The sequence below is a fragment of the Rhinolophus ferrumequinum genome, chromosome 8 (assembly GCF_004115265.2).
Source record: "Rhinolophus ferrumequinum isolate MPI-CBG mRhiFer1 chromosome 8, mRhiFer1_v1.p, whole genome shotgun sequence".
Taxonomy (NCBI): Eukaryota; Metazoa; Chordata; class Mammalia; order Chiroptera; family Rhinolophidae; genus Rhinolophus; species Rhinolophus ferrumequinum.
In genome coordinates this window covers 26672926-26696209 of record NC_046291.1, presented here as the reverse complement: position 1 = coordinate 26696209, position 23284 = coordinate 26672926, and the positions used below count along the sequence as shown (strand labels likewise).

The following is a 23284-nucleotide window of genomic DNA, read 5'->3' as shown; positions in this document are numbered from 1 at the left end:
CATCTAACCTTACAGCTGCAACTTGTTAAATATTAAACCAAGTTCTCTCGGCCACATTTAAGTTGCTAGTGGAGTTTGCGGCAAAGGTATTACCTAATATGCTTGAGACCTTTTGCTACCACACCCACCCACAGCCAGTTAACAGGACTTGAGGCCTTTCAAAGGAGGAGTAGGTACAAGCATCATAAGGGCATTGATTTAATGTCCGTGTAATGCCACTTTGCAGTAGTCAGTACAATTGTAGGAAAAATAAGGATTTTGTGGTTGCTGTAAAATGGTTTAGACATTTATCGATTCATTAATTTCTCCTTATTTTTAATATCCCCCTTTTCTGATTTCTTAATTCCCGAATGGTGTATGCTCTGGTTAGGACAATAGCTAGTGGTTGAGAATCTATTAATATACCTACCAAAGACTTGCCATCTTCAGAGCGCACCCTCATCTCCTGAGCAGCTCCACTGGAAACGCTGGTTCAAGATGGCGAGGGCCAGCTTGCCAAGGAGCCTGCCTGTCATGGGAGCCTTGCCTGTTTATTGCCTCTACTTGTTCTGCAGTACTGCCTTGCTTTTTCTCTACAAGAATGCCAGATATGGCCAAATAAAGTGAGATATTAGAGTGAGAATTTAGTGACATTACAATCACCTAAGCAACAAGAACACACTCTCATGTGGTCTCATTGCTTGTATGGGTTGTCTTTAAAATAACCTCTCATGTATATGTACATATGGTAATTTATATTCTGTCATATATTTTGAAAGACATTATTATGCTCATTACCTCTAAGCAATTCAGTGAAGACAGGAACCCATTTTTACAGAAGAGAAAACTGTGGCTCAGAAATGTTACCTGATAGCTGACAATCACACCATTATCTTTGAACCCATGTCACATGAACCAAAGTCTGAAACTCTTCCACCACATTTTGGTAATGCTTGTTATGTCTCTGCACTCCTGTTCCCTACTTAAAAGAGGACATATTTAACTACTTAAGGGTCTTCCCAGTTTCCCATAGAATGCGACAGAGTCAGAGTAAGATTCATAGTGGAAGAAGATGTCCCGGCCCTGTGAATGGTTGGAGGGATGAAAGCTAAATTGAATTCCTCTCTCTCATAATCTCCTACAAATGTTTCACATACTTCTACTGAGAGACAAAGCAAAGAAAATATCTTCCCGCTTTGGCCACACAGAGACCCATGCTGAATGATTCAAGAAGACGCAGTGGGCAAGAAAGGTAGTAATTTAGAGGCATGAACCACCCAGACAAGAATTACAATGTAGATTGTGCAGGATCACTAGAAAAGTTCCAGGATGAAGGAGAGTGAAGGATGAGATGTCAAAAGAGAGGGGTTAGGATCCAAAAGGTGATCTTTCAATATCCATGTTGACTGTGACCTGCACAAAAGAATCAATGGAAAAGCCAAAATGAACTTAAACCCAATTCCACACAGAGGAACTGAATCCCATGCTCTGTGCGAGAAAACATAATATTATAAATCCACTAGCTTTTCTTCTTCCAACTTGTGGGACTCAAGTTCTTTTACCATAATTTAGACTAATTAGTCTTTCCACTTAAATCAAGAGGGGATCTGCAAAATGTAGCCATCCCTAGTCTGTTCCTCATTAGAGACAATTAAGAGTCAGAAGAACAAAAACACATCATAGGATTAATGGTAAAAAGCCACCCAGAGAGACAAACATGAAGCAGGAAGTGGTCTTATTGAGCTGGACAGAAGAAACAGATAGCATTTAAGATCAACCAGTCTCCCAGCGAAGGTCTGAAGAGGATCTAAAGTAGAATCTCCTGGTCATGCTCACCTCCCCTGTTGTATTTTCATCTGTGTTTGTCCTATCTCCTATCATATTGCATTTATTAAGAAATGTTCTCCCTCTCTAAATTCAATTCATTAGTTTCCCTCCAAGAATAAGAGGTATGGTATTACTGACAAGAGAAAAATAAGCAGTAAGCTAATCAGCCTTGGTAAATTCCAGTCTTGTACATTATTGTCATGGAAGCTTTATGCTGGCATTCAGGCAGGGCACAAAGACAGGAGAGGGACCGGGTATGAGATGCCCTAACAGCTCGCTCGGAGCCCTGCTGCTTATATCATTTTTACTTCCCCAAAGGGGGAAGGAGGAGATTAGGGAGCATCTAATTGCCTTATAAACTGACTGACATCTTGGTGATCTGATGCATATGGATGATCTGTTTAGTGAAATGGCTCAGAAGCCGCTAACAGAGATCGTCAGGAGCCATGATTTGCACACCCTCCACAGGGTTATTACAGGGAAGCGGAAGGATGGGTTGATGATTATCTTTCTTTTCTTTCTTTTTTTTCCCCCATGAATGTTTTCTTTACCTCCAGGGAAATGCATTCTAGCAGCATGAACACCACTATTAATCAACACTTGTAGCAATAATCAGTAAGTGAAAAATGGCCGCCGGAATCTGCGAATGCGCTGGCATCACTGTCTGAGGTTTTCTCTGTGATCATGCCTAGGCATTCTAACATGGATAATTTATATACAATTAATGTTGGCACCTTCTGAGGTTCAAAGATTTATAGAAGCAGTGTTTACTTCTTCATCCATTAAAAAAGAGAGAGAAATCATTTCTGGTCATGATGAGTAATATTTTAGAGCCTTTAAAAATATACTTGCTATCTTCATGTCTCTTTGTGTTATGTTTAGCCAGCGAGTCCCTTCACTTTTGAACATGGGTGTCGTGAAAGGCAAACCTGTTGTAAGTTCTCGTTTTCCAGTTTTCCCAGAACTCTCACCAGGAAGGGGTATGAAAAATAATCAAGAATTCAAAAATGCCTCAGCTCCCAGCATCCTTCTGAGAGCTGTGTGGTGTTACTGGCAATGCAGGGGGAAAAGATGCTGAGTTACTGGAGTGAAAATAATACCACTAGCTACACCTGAGAGAGTGTAGTTGTCAAAATGAATTGACTTAGGGCTGGTGATAACATTATACACAAGTGAAGCCATTTTAAAATTTGGTTGCCACTTTCATTCCACCAAGCTACCTTTCAATTCATACCATCCTGTGATTAGTAGGATAAATTCTGAGATTTCAACACTGAGATGTTCTCTGAAACTTTGCTAAGTTGGTATGGGCTTTCTTGGAGCCTAAAGAAGGTCACTAAGGCACAGAACCACATCTTAAAGAGTGATTGATAGACCAGGACTCATAGGAGCATATGACACCAGTCCATTGTCTGAGGATAGCTCCTGTCATTAAAATCAATGCAACTTAATTAAAGCAAATTACAGATAGATACATCTATAAATAAGATATTAAAGTGTGCTGCTGAATATGATAATTGCTGCATATTTAGCAATCAGTGTGTGTGTTCTGCTTTTGCCAGGAGGAATTCCTTTCAGTGGAATCAATGGAGCTTTATTAAAAACCATCCAAATTAGAAGGAGAAATGATGAGTGTTATAATAACACAAAATCACTGTTTCAACTTTCATTGCAAAGAAACGAAAGCAAAATATGTCCATCCCTTTTTTTTTCACTCAAGGAAAATATTGGACAAATTCTCTTTAAGATGTGACTACTCTGAATTTATAAATTTTAATTTTCACATTTTCTTCTTCCAAAGGAAGGCGGAGGAAAATTAATGATCATAAATAAAACACTTCAGCAATGGGACTGAAGTGTGAGGAACACCCCCGTGCCTGGATTTGTCGATCCCTGTCTATCCTTTGCCTATATCTTAGGGATCTGAGGAGTTATTAGGCTAAAATTTGTCAATCACCTCACCATTCTACAGTGTTGACACCTCAGAATGTATTCTACTGATCACAGCATGGTATGAATTGAAAGGTAGGTTGGCGGAATGAAAGTGGCAACCAAATTTTAAAATGGCTTCACTTGTATATAATGTCATCACCATATACCTTGATGACAGAAGACAAATAAATGAAGTTCATGTTCAAAACAGAGCTTTAAGTGGCTTATTTTACTCTCTAGCCACTAGATTTTGTGTGTGTGAAAATTAATTCAAAATAATAAATGTTGGAAATAAAAACTCATTTTCATCACATTTCTTACTTCTCTCACTACCTAACCCCTGTCACCTTTCATCATAAATAAGAATTAAGCTTGTGGCCAAGAGACATCTCTTTTTTAAGGTTAATTTTTAAACAAACTTTTTTTCTTTTTTAATCTTGCATCACCCAATTTAAAAATCAACAACAGAAAGCATAAGGGTTAATCATGTCACACCCATGTGACCAGAATCATTCTCAAATTTCAGAAACTAAATACTAAAATTATAAAAAGACAAAGATCTCAATGTAACTGTTCTAAGAGATGAAAAAAGAAATCACTATACAACCAACCAGCTCCTTCTAGTAGAGTCTAGTAAACTCATTTAAGAAGACTCCTTACGTTGGGCCACAGTGTGTGCTTATTGTTGGTCTCTGGAAAGAGGAGAAAGAAAATAAAGAAAAAGGAAAAGCAAAGAAAGGAAAGAAAAGGAAAGGTAACAAGAGGAGAAATGGATGTTTAATAAAGTCACTTATAACCATTTCCCTTAAATGTTAATTCATTGAATGTCTCACTTGTGTAGGTGAGGGGAAGAGGGAACAGAGTCCCTGCTTTCGGGAAGCTTACATGTGTGAAAAGACTTAGACAGTAAGCAACTGAAGAGTAACTATCATCCATGGTCGTGCTCATGAAGAAACAAGAAGCTGGGCTAAGGGGCTAGCGCATGATGTTGGGCAGGGTGTGCTGTTTCATATAGTAAGGTGGGCAGAGAAGGCTTCTCTGGAGAGGAGACTTTTAAGCAGGGACTTTTAAGCAAAGCGAGGAGGGAACGCATGCGGACATCTGGAAGAATAGGCATTCCAGGGAAGAGGGAAATGTCAGTCCGAAAGCCCTGAGGTAGCAACTTGTTTGGCAAGTCAGAGGAGTAGTGAAGACAGCAGTGTGGCTGGAGCAAATGGAGCAAGTGGGACAGTGTGGGGAACAAACCAGAGACGTAACTGGGTGAAAACTGCTTTCCTGTAACTCCCCAAGCAATAGCCAAACACCCTCATTTTATGGATCCCTGATCTCCATGACTTGTAGAAATGAACAATTAGAAACATGTTGCAGTGCTCGGTCATTGTTCTTGCGGGGACGCCTCACTAGTAGAGAATTATACTCCACATGACATTTCCTGGTGTGTTGTCCTTTCTGATAGTAAACCTGCCAAAGGGTGCTGCATTGTGTTAACCCACAAGGAGAGGTTGAGGAATAATCAAGATGACTCTAAGACAAGCTTGGCAGTGGACCTAATGACAATTGGAGTAGACCGAAAAACTTTTAATAAGCTCTTTCTCTTTCTATAGGTTCTTGCAGGTTGGTTTTCATGAATATCTGGGCCATTTGGGGACCTTTAAAGGTATTTATTATGGGCAGGTATTTGAATTCTCATTGAGTAAGAAGGACAGGGCAGAGCAAGTGTGTGGCAGCTGTTGACTGAGTTCAGTGTCCTTGGAAATGTATGCTGAATTGAATTTTGATTTCCTTAAAAATGACCTCGTTAATTTATGAACCACATGCTCCTATGTTCCCGGGAATGGAGCAAAAGGACCTCTGTGACTGTTCTTTCCAAAATATTGTTTTCTCCAGCTCCCACTCCCTTGAGTTTTGCTGCTCTCTAAATTCTTGTGTTTAATCTCTCTTCCTAAGGACAGATGAGTCTACCCATTCTTTGTTTAGATCAGTTGCTCCCAGTGGATGACCCTCAAATTAAAAATGGTTCCCCTGTGAACCTCCTCAGTTTAAATTCACTCTTCTTCACATGGTCACTTGCAGAGTACTAGTATAATTTATGTAGTTTTGCTGTCTGCAAAGTGAAAGTACGTTTCTCATGGCCCTTGGGAAAGATGCTCAGATAGACCCATCCCTAGACGGCCGGGAACCAATCGACGGAATCAGGAGATGGAGCTCTCTCTACTCCCTTCCAAGTGCCTTGGATTAATACTGGTGTTATTTTCCACACCAAAAAGCCCAATTACATGATGGAGTATTTTTAGTAATTGGGCCCTTTGGATTTTAAATCCTTTCAGGTCAGTGCCCATGAGGCGAGCCTTCAGTGGGAAGGACCCTGGGGCTTCGCACAGAAGGTACATCTGATTTATCGATGGACGTGGTATTGCGTCTGTCACAAATACATTATGAATGGGTGTTATACATTTTCTAACATACAGATCAACTCCCCTGGTGAAGTTATCCCTCATTCTAATGGATTACACCAGAGGAAGTTCTTTGCAATATTCATCCTAAAATTTCACTTTTCTTAATTTCATTACATTGATGAGTCGAGATCCCTGTCTATCTTTGCCTACATCTTAGGGATCTTAAGAGTTATTAGGGTAAAGTTTGTAAATCACCTCACAATTCTACAACTGAGCCCACTAAAACAGTAAAAAGCAGTAGTAGATAATAAATAGGTGCTGATTTCTGCTCAACATTCATACTATACTGGGGCATAATGAACACAAGCTTAAATAAGTAGATAAGTATTTATCTTCCAAATATGCAAGATCATCATCTAATGGCACGCAACCTGCATTTCATTTGCTTAGCTGCCGCAGTGGGGATTTTAGTTTCTTTGCTTAGAGAGAGTCATGTTGAATGTTGGTTTCTTTTTTTCTTTTTGTTCCTCCTTCTGCTGACCTCTTTTTACATATGCTTCCCTTCAGACTCTGAATCTTTGCTATTCTTGAAGAGCTGAACCTGGATGGGCTTCTCCCTGGACACAGTAGCCAGGGACACTCTCAGACTTGAAAAAACACAATGATGGGCCCTGTCACCACCATGCAGTACTAAATCTGGGGTTGCACTCACTTAGAGAAACTCACCAATGGACGGTGGTAGGACCACTAACAGAATGGCTGGGGGCAGCGGTTGCAGGTGGACCCAGTCCCTGCCTGTGCACAGAGCCCATTCTGCCCTGGTATGGGACCCAGCTTTCATCTTCTCCACACCCAATCAGGAGTACTGGTATTTATGTTTGATCCCAAACGGCTCAGTAATGTTGTCATAAAATACACACTTCACAACTGTACTGTTAAATGCCTAAATCACAAAGAATACTGTTTCTTGACTTCACTTTATGCCGTGGAGTTAATGTTCCCACATGAATTGCAGCATTATATTCAGTTGTTAGCAGCCTCTTGAGGTAGGCCGGTTAGGTTAATCCAAGTCTGTTTTCTATGAGAAGTTTAGGATTATGTGTTTCTCTCCTTGCCTGTGTTACATCTCACCTTCAATATTACCTCTTTATTTAAATGGTTCATTCTTTTAACCATCCAGCATTGACTAAGTGTGAAATGGATGCCGGACAACAAATGTTAGCAAAGATCATTTTAAAATTCTCGGTAACAATTTTAAATGATATACTCTAGGCTCTCAGAAAATAGGAAGTAAATAGTTTTGTCTGAAGAGCTTCCCAAAGAACCTGGTGGTGGGAGAGAAAGGCAGAGGAAAAAGCTGAGGCAAGGTAAGGAAGTATGAGAGTGCGTGGGGGTCATACACATGTATAGGTTATGTAAGGATCGAGTGGCAGGAAATGGAGCTGCAAAGATATGACGATGACGACGATGGCGATAGCAGCAGTAGACTGAAAGATCTGGATGTCATGTTTAGACATTGAAACTTTATCCTAGGTATTGAGTAGTTTCTGTGTAGTAGTCAGATGACTGTGTGTGTGTGTGTGTGTGTGTGTGTGTGTGAATCTGTGTAGATATACTTACCTGTATGTATACATCCGTATATCTTTCAAATGCCATAATTTCTCATCATTTATGTATATACATGTACATAGATAGATACATGTCGCAGAAAAGACTCTTACACGAGAAATTAAAAGATTCCACACCCCCACCCCATCACCACCACCACCATTCTCTCTGTTTCTGGCTTCTTTTTCTCCCTCCTCACTCTTTCCTGGGTCTATTTTTGTAATGATATCATTGAAGAAGCTTCCATTAGCTTCGCCAGGGCTGGTCAGAGTTTCATGGAAATGAATTCTACAGGGCAAGAAAAAAATTCTCTGCAGGTGTTTTCCATATCAAAAGGAAGATCAGGTTCAATGTAACTGCAGCACAATTAGGAACAACTAAAATTTATTGAACACATAAGTATACTCCATACATATGATACATGCTTTGTGTGTTTTACATGCATCGCCCCGCTACTGAATCTTCATAACTATCCGAGGTAGGTACTATTATTAACCCCATTTTATAGATGTGAAAACTGAGGCTCAGAAGGTAACTTGCTCAAGGATACACAATCATTAAGTGACAGAATTCAAGCCCAGCCATCCTGTTCTGGAGTCAGTGCTCCTAACCACCTTGCCACATGTGTGCAGACCAGAGACCATGGCTCTCCGTGTCCAATCAGAAACTCTTCATGCTGATCCATTTGCAGTTGGAATGGAGGGGCATGGTGCTTTCTAATGATGGTGCTCTTTTGGATTGTCTTATTGTTCAGTGCCTCTGTCTTTGAGCAAAATGACCTTACAAATGATTTACACCTGTCTTTCTCCTAGTCAAGGTAGCAGCACAGATCAATCAGATGGTGTCTGAGAATATACTTTGATCATAGCAAAATTCTTTATGAATATAATATATGGTGATATATAATCCATTCTATATGTATGTAAGAACTAGACAGTAAGCACATTTTACAAAGATATTTTGAAAATTGGTATTGACCGCATAAGGGTCAGCCAGTAAAGTAAGTGGGTGCACAGCCCTGCCAGCCTATTGTATGCTCAGATGCCCACCAGAATCCAAGCCTTGCAGCCAGCCCTTGCTGGTCTCTCTGTCCTCCCCTAAGGACCCGCCAGGTGTTTCACCAAGTGGAAGGACAGTTTTCACAATTGATGGCCAGCTGTTTTTACATTTTAGCAATGGCTTGGCTATAAAAACCCATATACAAGTATTGTTTCTGTACTGTTTCTTCAGTGACTTAGGTAACTGGTGCTCAGGCTTTAACCGGGTCACCAAACGCAGTCTCCAGGCCTGAACCCCACCCTCTCCCCCAGGTCACTGCACAGAGCAAGTGCTTCCTGCTCAAGTGGCATTGGCAGATCTCCAGTGGCTGGACTTCACAGAGAAGGTCAAGGAAGGTTATTTGTGACTCAGGTGACTAGGCAAAGAGGAATGAGGCTTTGAGGTAGACTTTCACTATTTCCAAAGCAACTAGGCAAGAGAAGGGAAAAAACTCTCAGCACTGGTTTCCTTGTATCCAAACTTACCACATTTTAGTATCAGCATTCAGCTTATATCGGAAGTCCAGGAGAGGGTTCCCAGTTGACCACGGACTCAGTGCCTCCTTCCCAGAATGGGATACTGCTGCATCATCTACTATATACATTTCTTGGCTCCTGTAAGAAACTTGAGCTGATTGTTGTTGTTGCTGCTGCTTTCTGTATATTTGCATAATTTTATATCCTGAGCAGATTTCTTGATTTTGCAACAACGTAACAAAAAACACAGTGTCCATTGGCAAGTTTGGTGGGGGTATGATTTGCAGCTGGTCTAGCACGTCCTCTTACTGGAAGCTTTGGTTTAAAGTATTATACAATTATCATATTTTACAGGTCCGGAGCTTCTATGTGCATCTGCTCATCTTTTATTGTGGCTTTTTAATAAAATACTGCCTTTTTACATTTATATTTTTGTAGATGAATTGCCCAAAACACTCATTTTATACACTGTTCTCTTCTTGGTATAAATTCACATCAGTTCAGTGCTATTGAACTCAAACCACCAAGGTCTAATTGAAATAATAACAGTCAACATGATGAGCCCTTTGGACAGTTTTTGGAGATTGAAAACAATGACAAAAGGAAATGCAACCCAGGTTTATAGTAATATCTCTAACCATCCCCCTTTCACTAATTGTCATTATTTTGATTAAAAGGTCTATAGAAGCCACGGTGGTTTCTCAGGATGCAAAAATTATTGCAGAAACTTCCTCTATTAATGGAAATTATTAGAGGATGGAAATGGTACTCGAACAGCAAGAACGACATTAATTATGCGAAAAGCCATCCTATCTGGCAGTTGGCAAGCGTGCATTATTCTTCAACACTCTTGCATGGGTTGTGTCCAGCCAGTGTTAGAAATCTAAAAGCTTTTTATTTTGGCAAAGTTTTCATAGCACTTAGACTTCCAGCATCTAGATAAAAGATAATTTGGAAAGAAATTATGTTGGTGAAATTGAAGAATTCAGTAATGAGTTCTGTATAGATGAATCAATGCCCAATTAAATGATTATATCAAATTCAATTTAAATGTTGACTTAAAATAATCACATTTTAAAGACTTTGAAAGTAAGAATATACATATTCAGAAGAACAAAGTCATATTACCCAGCTTTGTAGAGGAATGGAGTGAGTGTTCTGATTCATCCCAGAATTTGATTAATGGAGAGAAACTTAGGAATTACCTGTATGCTAAGAATTAGATTGCAATAACCTATCTTATTTTAATTCCACAATTCCCTTTCTGTTTTGCAACTTTTCTCTGTTTCTCAGGTTTGTTTCCCTTCCCACATCTGCACCCCTTTTTCAAGGCTCCTTTCTTTGTTTAGCACTGTTTTAATGTTCTCACAACCTTCTACAGAATCTGTTTCTCTTATCCACTACTACTTTCACCTGTTCTTGTCCCTTCACAAAGCAGTGAATACAACCAATCACAGCAGCATTTATTTTTTATTCATTCACATCATAAGCATTTATTGAGCCCTTGCCATGTTTAAGGCACTAAACAAACCACAGGAAGTTACCAAGACTACAGAAGTGGGCATCCATCCAGAAGCACCAAAGTGCATGTTGGGGATCCACAAAATACTCAGCGGGATTAAATCATTGATCATATATAAGAGGGACGAGATAAAGCTGGGAAAGTTAGGCCGTTACAGGTTACCGAGAACGTTTATTTGCAAGTTAATAGAGAAACCGTTGAATGGGCATGTGTGTGTTTCATTTGGTTTTTCAAACCAGGTTTTGACACAAGAACATCAATTTTCAGAATGTCATATTTAGTTCTTCCTTTCTCCTCCTCTTGTCTTTGTTCATCTTTCCAGAACTTGAACTCTGCTGACACAGTAGTTTGTTGCACAGTAATTTGGTTAATATATAAATTTAGGACTAATGTGTGTCTGATACCAGCATTAATGGTACCATGGCTCTGGTGACATTGTGAATTAAATAGGTCCTACAAACCAAATAGTAACATTGTGAATCAAACAGCCGTTCCGATCAGCAGTAGTTATGCCCTATCCTAAGATAAGGTCCCCCTTCTACTATCAGATAATTTATCCTATCAGATAAGGTCCCCGTCCTACTCTACTATTATTTTAAGCTTATGGGATCTTCCCTCACTCTAAGCAATTACATAATTAAGGTTCCTGCCAGGTTTGATTTATACTCCAGATCCAAGTTAATATCTAGAAGAATGCTTGTAGGTTTTTTTTGTTGTTGTTGTTGTTTTGTGTTTTTTTTAAGGCAAATGAAAAAGTCAGTACTACATAAACAAAAAGCTTGGAAGTGGCAGTCTTAATATGACTTAATCATAAGACAGACGTCGTAAAACTTCCTTAAAAACTTTAAACTTTTTGATGACATATGTTGTACAATCACATATAGAAAAGGAACTAGAAAATGAAAATAAGCTGATTCTTTCTGTTAACTGCCACTGAGTAGATATTTGAGATTTCTGTTTCATTGGCTCAGTAAATACTAATGAATGATATGATACGCCAGGCATTGAGAATGCAATAGCTCAAAAAAGAGGCATTGTCCCAAGTCTAATGAAGCTTAAAATCTGATGTCTTGAGTAAACCAAATTAATAGACTGACATCATGCATGAATAGTGGGGGGGAAATGTACATAATACAGGCTATTTTTATAAAACATAACTTTATTAAAAATTACGTTTGCTATACCAAACATTAACATAGAGACATATATTAATACCTCTAGCTATATGCAGTAACTATCGCTGGGCAATTTCAGTTCAGTGGTGTGGCTACAATGAACATAGACACATTCAGAATGCTTGTAGACAGTCGTAATTTTATATATCCCTTACCATCGCCACCGTGGGGTCACTTGAACTTTCAGATCTTACATCGCAGTTCCTTGTTGAGGAAATAGAGCATTGCAATGATCACTGCCCACATATGAGGCAGCACTGAGAGTGAGAGAAGCACTACTTTGGGGTCACACAGATATCAGTTCAGATCTTTGCATTGCCACTGTGGGACCCTTTGGCAGGTTGCTTTAACTTTCTCTGAACTCTAGTTTCCTCGTGTAAAATGAGGCAGAGATGGAAATGGTAGTGTTGATTATATAACTCATGATAGTGATTTTAGAATGTTCCAGAAAGACATTTATTTCTAGTAATTAGAAATGGGAGTGACTGGAACTTGCCCACGGAGTAAACTAGAAGAAAACATTCTGAAAAGCTTAAACTTTTACCTATATTTACGTTGTATATTCCTTATAATGCAAGTATATATTTAAGTATACTAGAGAGCTTTAGTCAATGAATAACCTTCATAAGGCTTATTAGTTAAAAGGGATGCTATGAACTCAATAAGAAAGAATATGAACGGACTATTATATCATTTTAAGATTTAGACATATTTTGAGGATTAACTTTGTTTCTTTTAGGATAAGTAAACAACACTGTCACAGAGTCAATAAAGTAACACAGCAGAGGAATAAACAAATCACATTCTATATCCAAGAAACAATTAGAAACCAAATTTAATAAGTACTAGATATTAGTATCTAGTGATGAACATAACTACCCAAATTCCTATTTACTCTTTTCCTGGAAAATACAAGACAGGTAAACAGATTTCATAGGAAAGGCTGTTCCTAATACCTTTTATTCATCTTTTTATCATACCTTTGTCTTATGTCAAATAAGAGTATGTATCTCAGCCAGCATTGCAATATCTCTATTTGTAGGTAGACAGATTGGGGAAAGGAAATAAGGAATGGTGTCTGGCTCTTTAATTAAAGATGTAGAGCCAGTTTGCTCTTCAAGCTTATTGGCAAGACACATATGCAATGTGTGTGTGCACGCACACACACACGCGCGCACACACACACACAAAGTACATCTGATAGATGAAGCCAAATTTGTAAAGTTGTATCCACAATCATAGTTTCTATGGTAACTGTATCGTAGGCCCAAACACAAACAGAGCTGGGCAGGAGATGTCTGATTTTATTTTCTCCAAAGACAATCAGAAGAAAGATAGTTCAGGTTATCACAATGTGCCGTGGCCCAGTGTACATATGCCTAGTACTTGGTCTAGCCTAATATTTTATGCTTAAATTCCAATAAATACTTTATAATTTTATAATGTTGCAGATTACTTTGCTACCTTTGTCGTTCAGTTTTAAAATAATTGTTGTGTGCCTACATATAGTTACTATATTAATGAGGTGTGAGTACTTAACATATGGGCAAACTATATACAAGATAACTTATAAATGTGTGTAAATTAGAAGAGACTTCAAGGATTTATTTCAACTCCAGTGTTTTAAGTCCAACATTCTACAAGGGAGGAAAATTTAGGCACAGAATGGTTAAAAGGCTTACTCGAGTTATTTTTAAAATATTTTTATTTACTGTATTTTCTAAACTAGCAGATGTTCTAAGCTAGTCTGTAAGCTGAATACCCAGTTATCTGATAAAATTACTGTGACTAAATTAGAGAAAATAAACACTTCAGAAATAATGGTTTGAACAAGTATGTGTACTTTTGCTTCTCTACATAGAATATTTGTAAATACATATCTCAGGAATAATACTTCACATTACCAAAGAGAAATAGTTAAACAACCTATTTTGCTTGGTTTCTTTCTGTTTAAATGGAATATGTTTAGTTTCCTTCCAAATATGTACATAGGATTTTAACAGAATATCTTAATATTAGAAGATGCTCAAAGCAAAGATTGTAACTTTTTAGACATTTTCATCATGTTGATTCCTTTAAAAATCTTCCAGCCAGACCTATAACTAGGTAAGAGCAATGTAATTAAAAGAAAGCCTCTGGAAACTGCTCAAAAATATCTGTCAGGATACCAACTTGAAATGAAAGGCATTTTTCTTAAAATGGCATCTAAATTTTTATACTTTGCATCTTAATCTTATGATGTTCTGGCAGCATGAAACTCATATTTTTGTAATGGATCTGAGTAAGACATATTTGTAAATGAGGATGTTATATATAGGTGAATAAGCTGTAATCCAACTTTGCACAGCCTTTCCATCACAGCAGCTTTTAAATTTCCTCAGGAAAATTGATTTAGGGGACATAAATTACAGCAATGGCAAAAATGTGTCCTAACCTGTAGGAACTGGAAAACATGTTAATTTTGAATTGTTTCCACTTTTTATCATCAGACATTTGCAGAAAGTTTTGTGTGATTTATTCTTTTATTTTTAATGAATTGTTAAAAAAAAATGTTTGAAAGGGTATTAAATCTTCCCCTGTACCATTAATCTGAAAATGGGGGAAATCAGAGGGTTAAACGGCCTCTTTCGTATATTGCTTTATGAAACTGCTGATTCTAGCAATGCCAGGCAAGAAATACATGCTAATATAAGGAACCCTGAATGTAAGCAACATGCTCCTTGCTTTTATAGAGAAAAGACTAATAGCTTTATTTTAACAAGGCTCTTAACATCCCAACCGGCAGAATGAAATTAGGAGAACTCCCATGGACTAAAAGCATCTTAGTCCAACATTCCTCCCAAACACCAAACCCACGTCGCAGGCTGTCATAATCCAGCCGAAGAAGATAGCCATGTGCAAGGCGCACCACCGTATGAGCTTTTCAAGTTGTTTTTAATACGCTCTCTGAAGTTTCACTTCTTGAGATTTATTAGTAGAGAAAGATAAATATGCCACAAATCCAAGCATAAGTTCTAACATTACAGTGTTGTGGAAAAGGCTAGGTTTCTGTTATGGCTTAAGCTAAGACTATTTCTATCAAAAGTATATTTAGGTCATTACATTAAAAAAAAAAAAGCTGCACAATACCAAGTAAGATAAAGAGCTTCTTAAAAAAAAAAAATTAATTGGATCAAAGCCACTGACCTTATTTTTTTGTGATGAGGGAAATCACCTAATAAGGAGTTCTTCAACCAGGAACGTTTCTGAGTCTAGTTGCTCACAGAGCAAAATGAGAAAGGAGCTTATAAATGCCAGTGTTCTCTCTCCTCACTCCCTCCTAGAGGGGCCTAACTTCCTAAGGACCTAAATACAACTTATAATTAGCTTCTCTTTGGCAGCCTTCTAGCTACAATTCCCTACCCTCAATTCACAGCTATTTGCCAGAGTCTTTGTACCCAACACAATAATCTTTATTGCCACCATTGCTGATTGGGATATTAAAAGTGTATCAGATTACTGCAGGAGATGAGATAAATTATGATTTCTTCACCAATGGGATGTTATAGAGCCATGATTATTCATGTTTGTGAAATATCTCTAACAGCACAGGAAAACACCAATACTAGTTGAGGAAAAACTCTCTATACCGTGAAAATATGGATATATTTATAAATGTTAACCGAGGTCATCTTTGGGTGGTTGTCCACAATAATCATTTAGGGAGAAAAGCAATTATATTTGTTTTTTAAATAAAATGTGTCGCAAATGTATTCCCATTATCTCCATTACTCACAGCATGTCCCTGAGGGAAAGAAAGGACTTCCTCTCATCTCTGTCTTAGCATGTGACTCTCCTTAGGAGACGCTAGCAAATGTTTATTTACTTGTAAGTATTAATCTCATTTTCTGAGCATGAGAGCATAATGCAGTACAACCAGTGGTTGTTTATTTATTAGAAAACTATAAAGATTTTCGACACCTTAGAGTCTGGCTTTCTCTCCCCATCAATACACTGAAATCACTCTTAGTAAAGCACCAATCACCATCTCATTGCCAATTGCAACATACGCTGTTGCAGACATTAGTCACCGTTCAGTTGCAAAGAACAAAATTCACTCTAGCTAGTTTAAGCAGGAACAAATTTATTACACCATATTAATGGGCTTACAGAACCATAAGGAAGGCTAACGAAACAAATTCTTGGGTGAGCTTTCAGGAATAACTTCCCAAGCCACATTGCAGAACAAGACTGCCAAGGGAGTTGCTGCTGCTTCTATATAGGAAGCCTTGGGCTCCATAGACATACAGCAGTGCCTATATCAGGAGCCACCATAATGAGGAAGGTGCCACAATCAAGAAGCCACCTCTAGTGCCAGCAACTCCAAAGCAAGCAATAAACGCTACGTTCCACCCCAGAAACTAGCAATGTTTGGTACATCTACCAAAACTGTTCCAGGAAAACCAAGCACACCTTTACTCATTCTTGACAAAATAAATAGTGGCACTGTATATAGCTACTGCCTCAATTCCATTTCTCAAAAGGTATGGCCTAACTCAAATCATACCCAGTACATTGACTGCAGGGTAATTCTGGGAAAGGTATCTTGTTTTAGCTTACTAGGCTCTGTAGTTCAGATAACACTCTGTAAGGACGGAAGATGGGGTACAGCACGCCAATGCACCCTCTACACCACAGCCGTGTTTTACTGAAGCTCTGGACTCCTTTGGCACCACTGACCACTCCATCCTTCACGAAATCTTTTCTCTTGATTTCTATGATAACACTCTTTCCTAGTTCTCTTCTAGACCAGTTACTTTTACTCAACCTCCCTCCTGGGTTCAGGGCTTTGTTGTCCTTTTTGCCTGCCCCTTAAATTTCTAAGAGAGTTATTGGTATTCTCTATTTTCATTGCATATAGTTTCTGTCTCCTCGTATGTCTCTACAGACTCTCTCTGGACATTTTAATTATTTTCCAAGGTTTCAGGTACCATCTATAGGCTGAATGTATATAGGCTATACTTCTACATCTCTAGTATAGACTTCTCTTCCAAGTTGTAAACTTTGTACTCAATTATCTTTCAGACATCTTCATCTGATGTCCCAACTCAAGCTGTTCCCACTCATACCCCTAAATTTATTCTTTCTTTATTCCATCTTGGTAACAGTTACCAAAGCCACCTAGTTGCTAAGCTCAGAAATTTGGGTATCATTACAGATATGTCCTTCCCATTAATCTTCAGTCAATCCTATTGAACTTACCTCTGTTAACATCCTTATATCATTCCCTTTTCTCCATCCTTTTGAATATCCCCTTGTTTAGGCCTTTATTATCTCTGGCTCAGACTGGATTGGAGCTCCACATTGTGGCAAGAATAATCTCTCTTACCTGTACATCTCTCTAACCTATAAATATGTCTCTAACCTGTAAATATGTCCTATCAAGTTGCACTTCTCAGTGGCTTCACCATCACTTAAAGGTAAAATCAAGTCCCTTGTCATGGCATATGAACTACTTCAATATCTGGTCCATGTCTGTATCTCCAGAGGTTGGATTCTGAAAACAGAAAGACCTGATCCTTATCTCAGATAGGCCATGTGCTAGCTGTATGACTAGCCAATTACTCAGTTTTCTCATCTGCAAAATAAGGACAACCATTGGGCTTATTGGGAGGATTGAATGGGCTAATGCAAACAAAACATTTAGGCTTGTAATTGATACTGAGTAAGCATCAAATATATGTTAAATTGTAGTAATCAAAGACAAACGAAATAAATGGACAGATAGTCCATTTTCTTGGATAGGAAGACTCATCATTGTCAAGATGTCAGTTCTTCCCAACTTGATCTACAGATTTGATGCAATCCCAGTCAAAGTCCCAGCAAGTTATTTTGTGGATCTCGACAAACTAATTTTAAAGCTTACGTGGAGAGGCAAAAGACCCAGAGTAGCCAACACAATATTGAAGAAGAACAAAGTTGGAGGAATGACACTACCCAACTTCAAGACTTACTCTGAAGCTACAGTAATCAAGATAGTGTGGTATTGGTGAAAACATAGACAAATAGATCAGTGGAACAGAACAGAGAGCTCAGAAATAGACCCACATAAATATAATCAACTGATCTTTGATAAAGGTGTAAAAGCAATACAATAGAGCAAAGACAGTCTTCAACAAGTGGTGCTGGAACAACTGGACATCCATATGCAAAACAAAAATGAATGTACACACAGACTTTACACCCCCCACAAAAACTAACACAAAATGGATTACAGACCTAAATGTAAACTGCAAAACTATAAAACTCCTAAAATGTAACATAGATAACAAAATCTAGATGGCCTTGGGTTGGCAATGACTGGATACGACACCAAAGGTATGATCCATGAAAGGAAGAATTGGTCAGCTGGCCTTCATTAAAATGAAATGTTGTGCTCTGCAAAAGACACTGTCAAGAGAATAAAAAAGACAAGCCACAAACTGGGAAAAACTAATTTCAAAAGACAAATCTGATTAGAACTGTTATCCAAAGAACTCTTAAAATCCCACAATAAGAAAACGAACAACCCAATTAAAATATGGGCCAAAGACCTTAATGGACACCTCACCAAAGAAGATATTTGGATGGAAAATAAGTATATGAAAAGACACTCTACATCATATGTTATCAGGAAAATGCAAATTAAGACAACAATAAGGTACCACAACACACCCATTAGAAGGGCCAAAGTCTGGAACACTGACCACACCAATATTTGTGAGGACAAGGAGCCCTAAGTATTCTCATTCATTGCTGGTGGGAATGCAAAATGGTACAGCCACTTCGGAAGATAATTTGGCGGTTTCTTACCAGGCTAAGCATACTCTTACCATATGACACAGCAATCATGTTCTTTGGTATTTACCCACAGGAGTTGAAAACTTATGGTCACACAAAAACTTGTGCGTGGATGTTTACAGCAGCTTTCTTCGTTATTGCCCAAACTTGGAAGCCACCAAGATGTCCTTCAGGAAGTGAATGGATAAACTGTGGTATATCCAGACAACAGAATATTATTCAGCACTAAAAAGAAATGAGCTATCAAGCTATGTAAAGACATGGAGGAAACTTGAATGCATATTAGTCGGTAAAAGAAGCCAATATAAAAAGGCAACACACTATATGATTCTAACTACATGACACTCTGAAAAAGTCAAAACTATGGAGACAATGAAAAGATCAGTAGTTGCCAGGGATTGGGGTGGGAGGAGAGGGAGGAATAAATAGGACGCAGAGCTCAGAGAATTTTTAGGGCAGTGAAAACACTGTCTGATACCATAATGATGGATACATGTCATACATGTGTCCAAATCCATAAAATGTACACCACCAAGAGTGAACTCTAAACTCTGGACTCTGGGTGATTATGATATGTCAGTGTGGATTCATCAGCTGTAACAACCGGCCCACCCTGTTGGGGGCGTGTTGATAATGGGGGAGGCTGTGCATGAGTGGAGACAGGTGTCACGTGGAAAAATCTCTGTACCTTCCTCTCAATTTTGCTGTGAACCTAAAACTGCTCTAAAAAATAAAGTCAATAAAAAAACAAAAACCTTGCAGTAGCAGGAATAATGGTTGTAATCATAGTAGTAGCACCAGTGATACTCCGGCTACTGGTACTACTATCCTTTTCCTCCTAGCCTCTGTTTCTTCCTCAACCAAAATCTTGACATTCCCAGGAAACACAGTGCTTTTTTTAATGCTTCCATGTTGTCTCACTTTTGTTCTCGCCACTTTGAATGCCTTCTCCTGCTACATCTGTACCCTTCCTCCCCTACAAATCTCCTCCTCATCCATATTCAAGTTTTAGATGAGGCTTCAACACGCATATGAAGCTGTCTTCAGCTCTCCCAGGTGGACTTTGGTATCTGTTCCTTCAGACTCCCACTGCCTCCTTCCTCAGACTGACACTCTAGCAGTGATCTCATTGTAGCATAATTATTTGCAGGCCTGTCTCCTCTACATTTAGAGCAGTGCAGAGATCCAGCCCCCGTTCTTTGCTTTGAACGCATGCCTAGTACGGCCTTAGGATGCAGTGGGAACTCAGTAATCATTGACTGAATGATTGCATTAGAGATGTTGTCGTATGAATAGAGAAGCACAGAAATATGTACACAACTGGTGAAGGACAGAGTAATTTGTGTTCTAGAATGCTATCCATTGTTTGAAGCCTGGCCTATGTTCTGCCACTTCCATGAAGTTTTTCCCAACACCATCAGGTGTCTTCTGTACTGTTGTTAGTCACATCCTGACTGACATTGGATTGTGCATTGTACTATAGCATTCTTTAATTATTTCATTTCTGAAGCTTGTTTTCCCAACAAGACTGCAAGCTCCTTAAGGATCACCCTACATTTCGTAGAATCTAGTATGCTGGTAGCTCCCCAAAAGAACAACAGGCATCTGGGTGCTGCCTCCTTAGACACCAGAATGTTGACTGCCATCATCAGGCCAGGCCAGTTCTAGATATCAGTGCTGAAAGTATCAACTTGGAGTTTTGTGGCCACAAGAAGACGATGAGCTGTAAATGCCTACGGGCATACTAGGGATACATAAGCACAATGTTTTCCAATAACCACAATTAACAATCTTCAACATAGTTATTGTGTATTCATGTTAATTCTTTCTCCATAAAAAAATAGGTTAAAAACCTTAGGCGTGGTTGACGACTACTCTTTTATCCCTCACTTCTTTTCCTGCACCATTTATTTATCCCGTTGTCTGTCTGACACCATCCTTGCCTCTGGTCTGGTAGAAAGGTCAGTGTTAAACCCTCTCTCTGTTAGTTGCTTCATCCTACCTAAGTAGCTCACTGGGCTGTTGCCCTCTCAGGTAACTCCAGCCACTCCTGTTCCAAGTATTGGTGAAATATGAAGAGGTTTTGTAGGACACACTCTGAAGGACCTCCTATAACAAATCAACACCAGGAATAGTCTCTCTTATTCTAAATGAGTGTGTATACTTGTTTTGCAACCCCTCCCATAACAATCCACCACACACACACGCACACACATATACTGCCCAAGCTGGGATGGCGGTTTTATAGAGAGCTGGGGCTTGGGGTAGGAAGAAAATAACTTCCAGGTTGAGAACTACCTAGAAAAATTTCCTCTACCGACCTTGACTTTGTTACTTCCTGTGTTTCCTAACAAACTCTCCCTTACCCCCGTGATAACAGTCCAGGTTTTCTATATCCCCCTTCCATGCCCATTATATGAGGGCTAACCCAGCACAAGAGTAAGCACATGAGGGAACCACAAAGCCACATGTGTTGATGTGAACAGATGAGGAATTGTTCAGTCAACAGGTACTTTAAATACTGTGGGGGTTACTCCTGTTTTCAGTTGGTATGATAGCTACAGAAGGACTCTATAGAAAGTCTTTAGATTCATGGAACTAACATACTTTATTGAAAAGCTCCTGGGGCAGTCACTGCCCTTCAGAATCTCAGAGGCTGATGGACGAGAACCAAAGAGAGGAGAACACAGGAATTATATAGGGAAGGGGGGAAAAACTAATAAAGACCAACAGTAGATAGAAAATAGTTCATCACTTCTCTTTAGTCATTCATAAGTGAGGGAACTACATGAGGTTTGGTTGAGGAAGGCCTTTATGAAAGCTGTGAAGTAGATAGTTTGTCGCCAACCCCCGTTAGAAAAGAAAGGTTTCATAGAAAAGGTGCTTTTGAAAATACAGTCCTTGTCACAGTCAAGAAGAGTCTAAGGAGACATGATGACTAAGTGTACTGTGGGTCCTAGAACAGGAAAAGACATTAGGTAAAAAACTGAATAAACTATGGGCTATCGTTAACAATCACATATCAACATTGATTCATAATTGTAAGAAACATACCATATTAATTGTGAGATGTTAGCATTACTAGGAAAACTGGGTTAGAGTATATGGGAACTCTCTGTGCTACTCCATTTTTCTGTAAGTCTAAAGCTATTATAAAAACTAAAGCCTATTCAAAAATAAAAAGCAGTCTCACAGCCTACAGATTATCCCTGGCATGGTGACAGGAAGGAGTCAGTTTGACAATGACCCTTTTTTCAAAGAAGTGACTTTGTTGTTGAATGCCGTGTTTGTGGCTTGATCATCAATTCCTATAGTGATACTGAGTTCTTGCTTGCTTTCCCATGGTTGATTTTTGGCAGGCGACAGCAGCATTTGTGCACTGATTATAATTTTGAGATGTATTGTCAGTAACCAGGGTGTATAATGGATCTTCATCTCTAATTACTTTTCCCTCCACAGGTGTCTGGAAAGGGTCCAGATGGGAACGCGCACAACCTCCGCTTTGAGGGGATGGAGAGACAGTATGCATCCTTACCCAGGTAAGTCACTGAGGAGTCTCCCATCACCTGCTCACCCGCAAATAAAGTCTTTAGAGAAATCTACATGAGATAGGAATCCGGCTTTCAAATAGGGAATATGTTGTAATTTTGCCTTACTGCCGTCTGCTGCCACCGTAGTGCCATCTTCACAACTGTGCTAATAATTGAAACACTTGTGGGTTATTTTTTAAGGGAAGAAAATACTATATCATTGCAATTGAACATGTCAGCAGGAATATTGGATACTGAATGGAAATTCTAAGCCATTGCTATAGAAATGGTATTGAACATCCTGCACTGAGCTTAGAGACAATAAAACAGTAAATCCTCTGTCCTAGGAGGTACCCACGAGCAAGTGCAAGACAACCTTAACCTTGGAGCTTCATGTGGGTGTGAAAAAGCAGGAGAGAAATGTGAATCTGGGAAGGGCTTCTTTCCTTCATTTAGAATCTGACCGTATTCTTTTGGAAATAAGCAAATATTTCTGAGAGGCACAGACACAGTAAGGGAAAGAAACAATTGCGTGGGAAAAGTTCGCTGGGTGATTCTGGGCTAACATGATCCACTTACGCTGTAACTGGACACCCCTGAAAATGAGATACAATTCTCAAAGGTTTGTGCCTTATCTGTGAGATGAAGAATAATTTTAGTCTACTATCCCTACTGCGTGACAAAGAGGAAACCTTTCCAAGCTTACATACAGTGCAGCTACTATGGGAGGTAAATGAGTTGCGTGTGAGAATTAGTGAGTTTAGGGGGACAAAAACAAAGAAAGGTTAATGCCAGCCAGAAAACGGAAATGTTACGAAATAATCTCCTTCAAAAAAGGAGGGGAGGATCCTAAGTAGAGCTTCTAGATCATCAAAGCTGAGTTGTGGAAGTGCTAACTCAGAGCTGGGGTTACCATTTTGTTGCATGTTGGTTACACTTCTGTGTGTGAATTTACAAAGCTTACATCCTGAGTATTATAATA

At 38.9% G+C, this 23284-nt stretch overlaps 1 protein-coding gene across 1 annotated transcript in view; it reads left to right on the top strand.

Annotated features, from left to right (window-relative positions):
• PARD3B (par-3 family cell polarity regulator beta) overlaps positions 1-23284 on the top strand; it is a 939210-nt gene that overhangs the window by 863571 nt on the left and 52355 nt on the right. The window contains exon 22 of the mRNA XM_033112382.1: positions 22232-22311. Coding sequence (XP_032968273.1) covers positions 22232-22311 — 80 coding nt within the window. The remainder of the gene's footprint in view (positions 1-22231; positions 22312-23284) is intronic.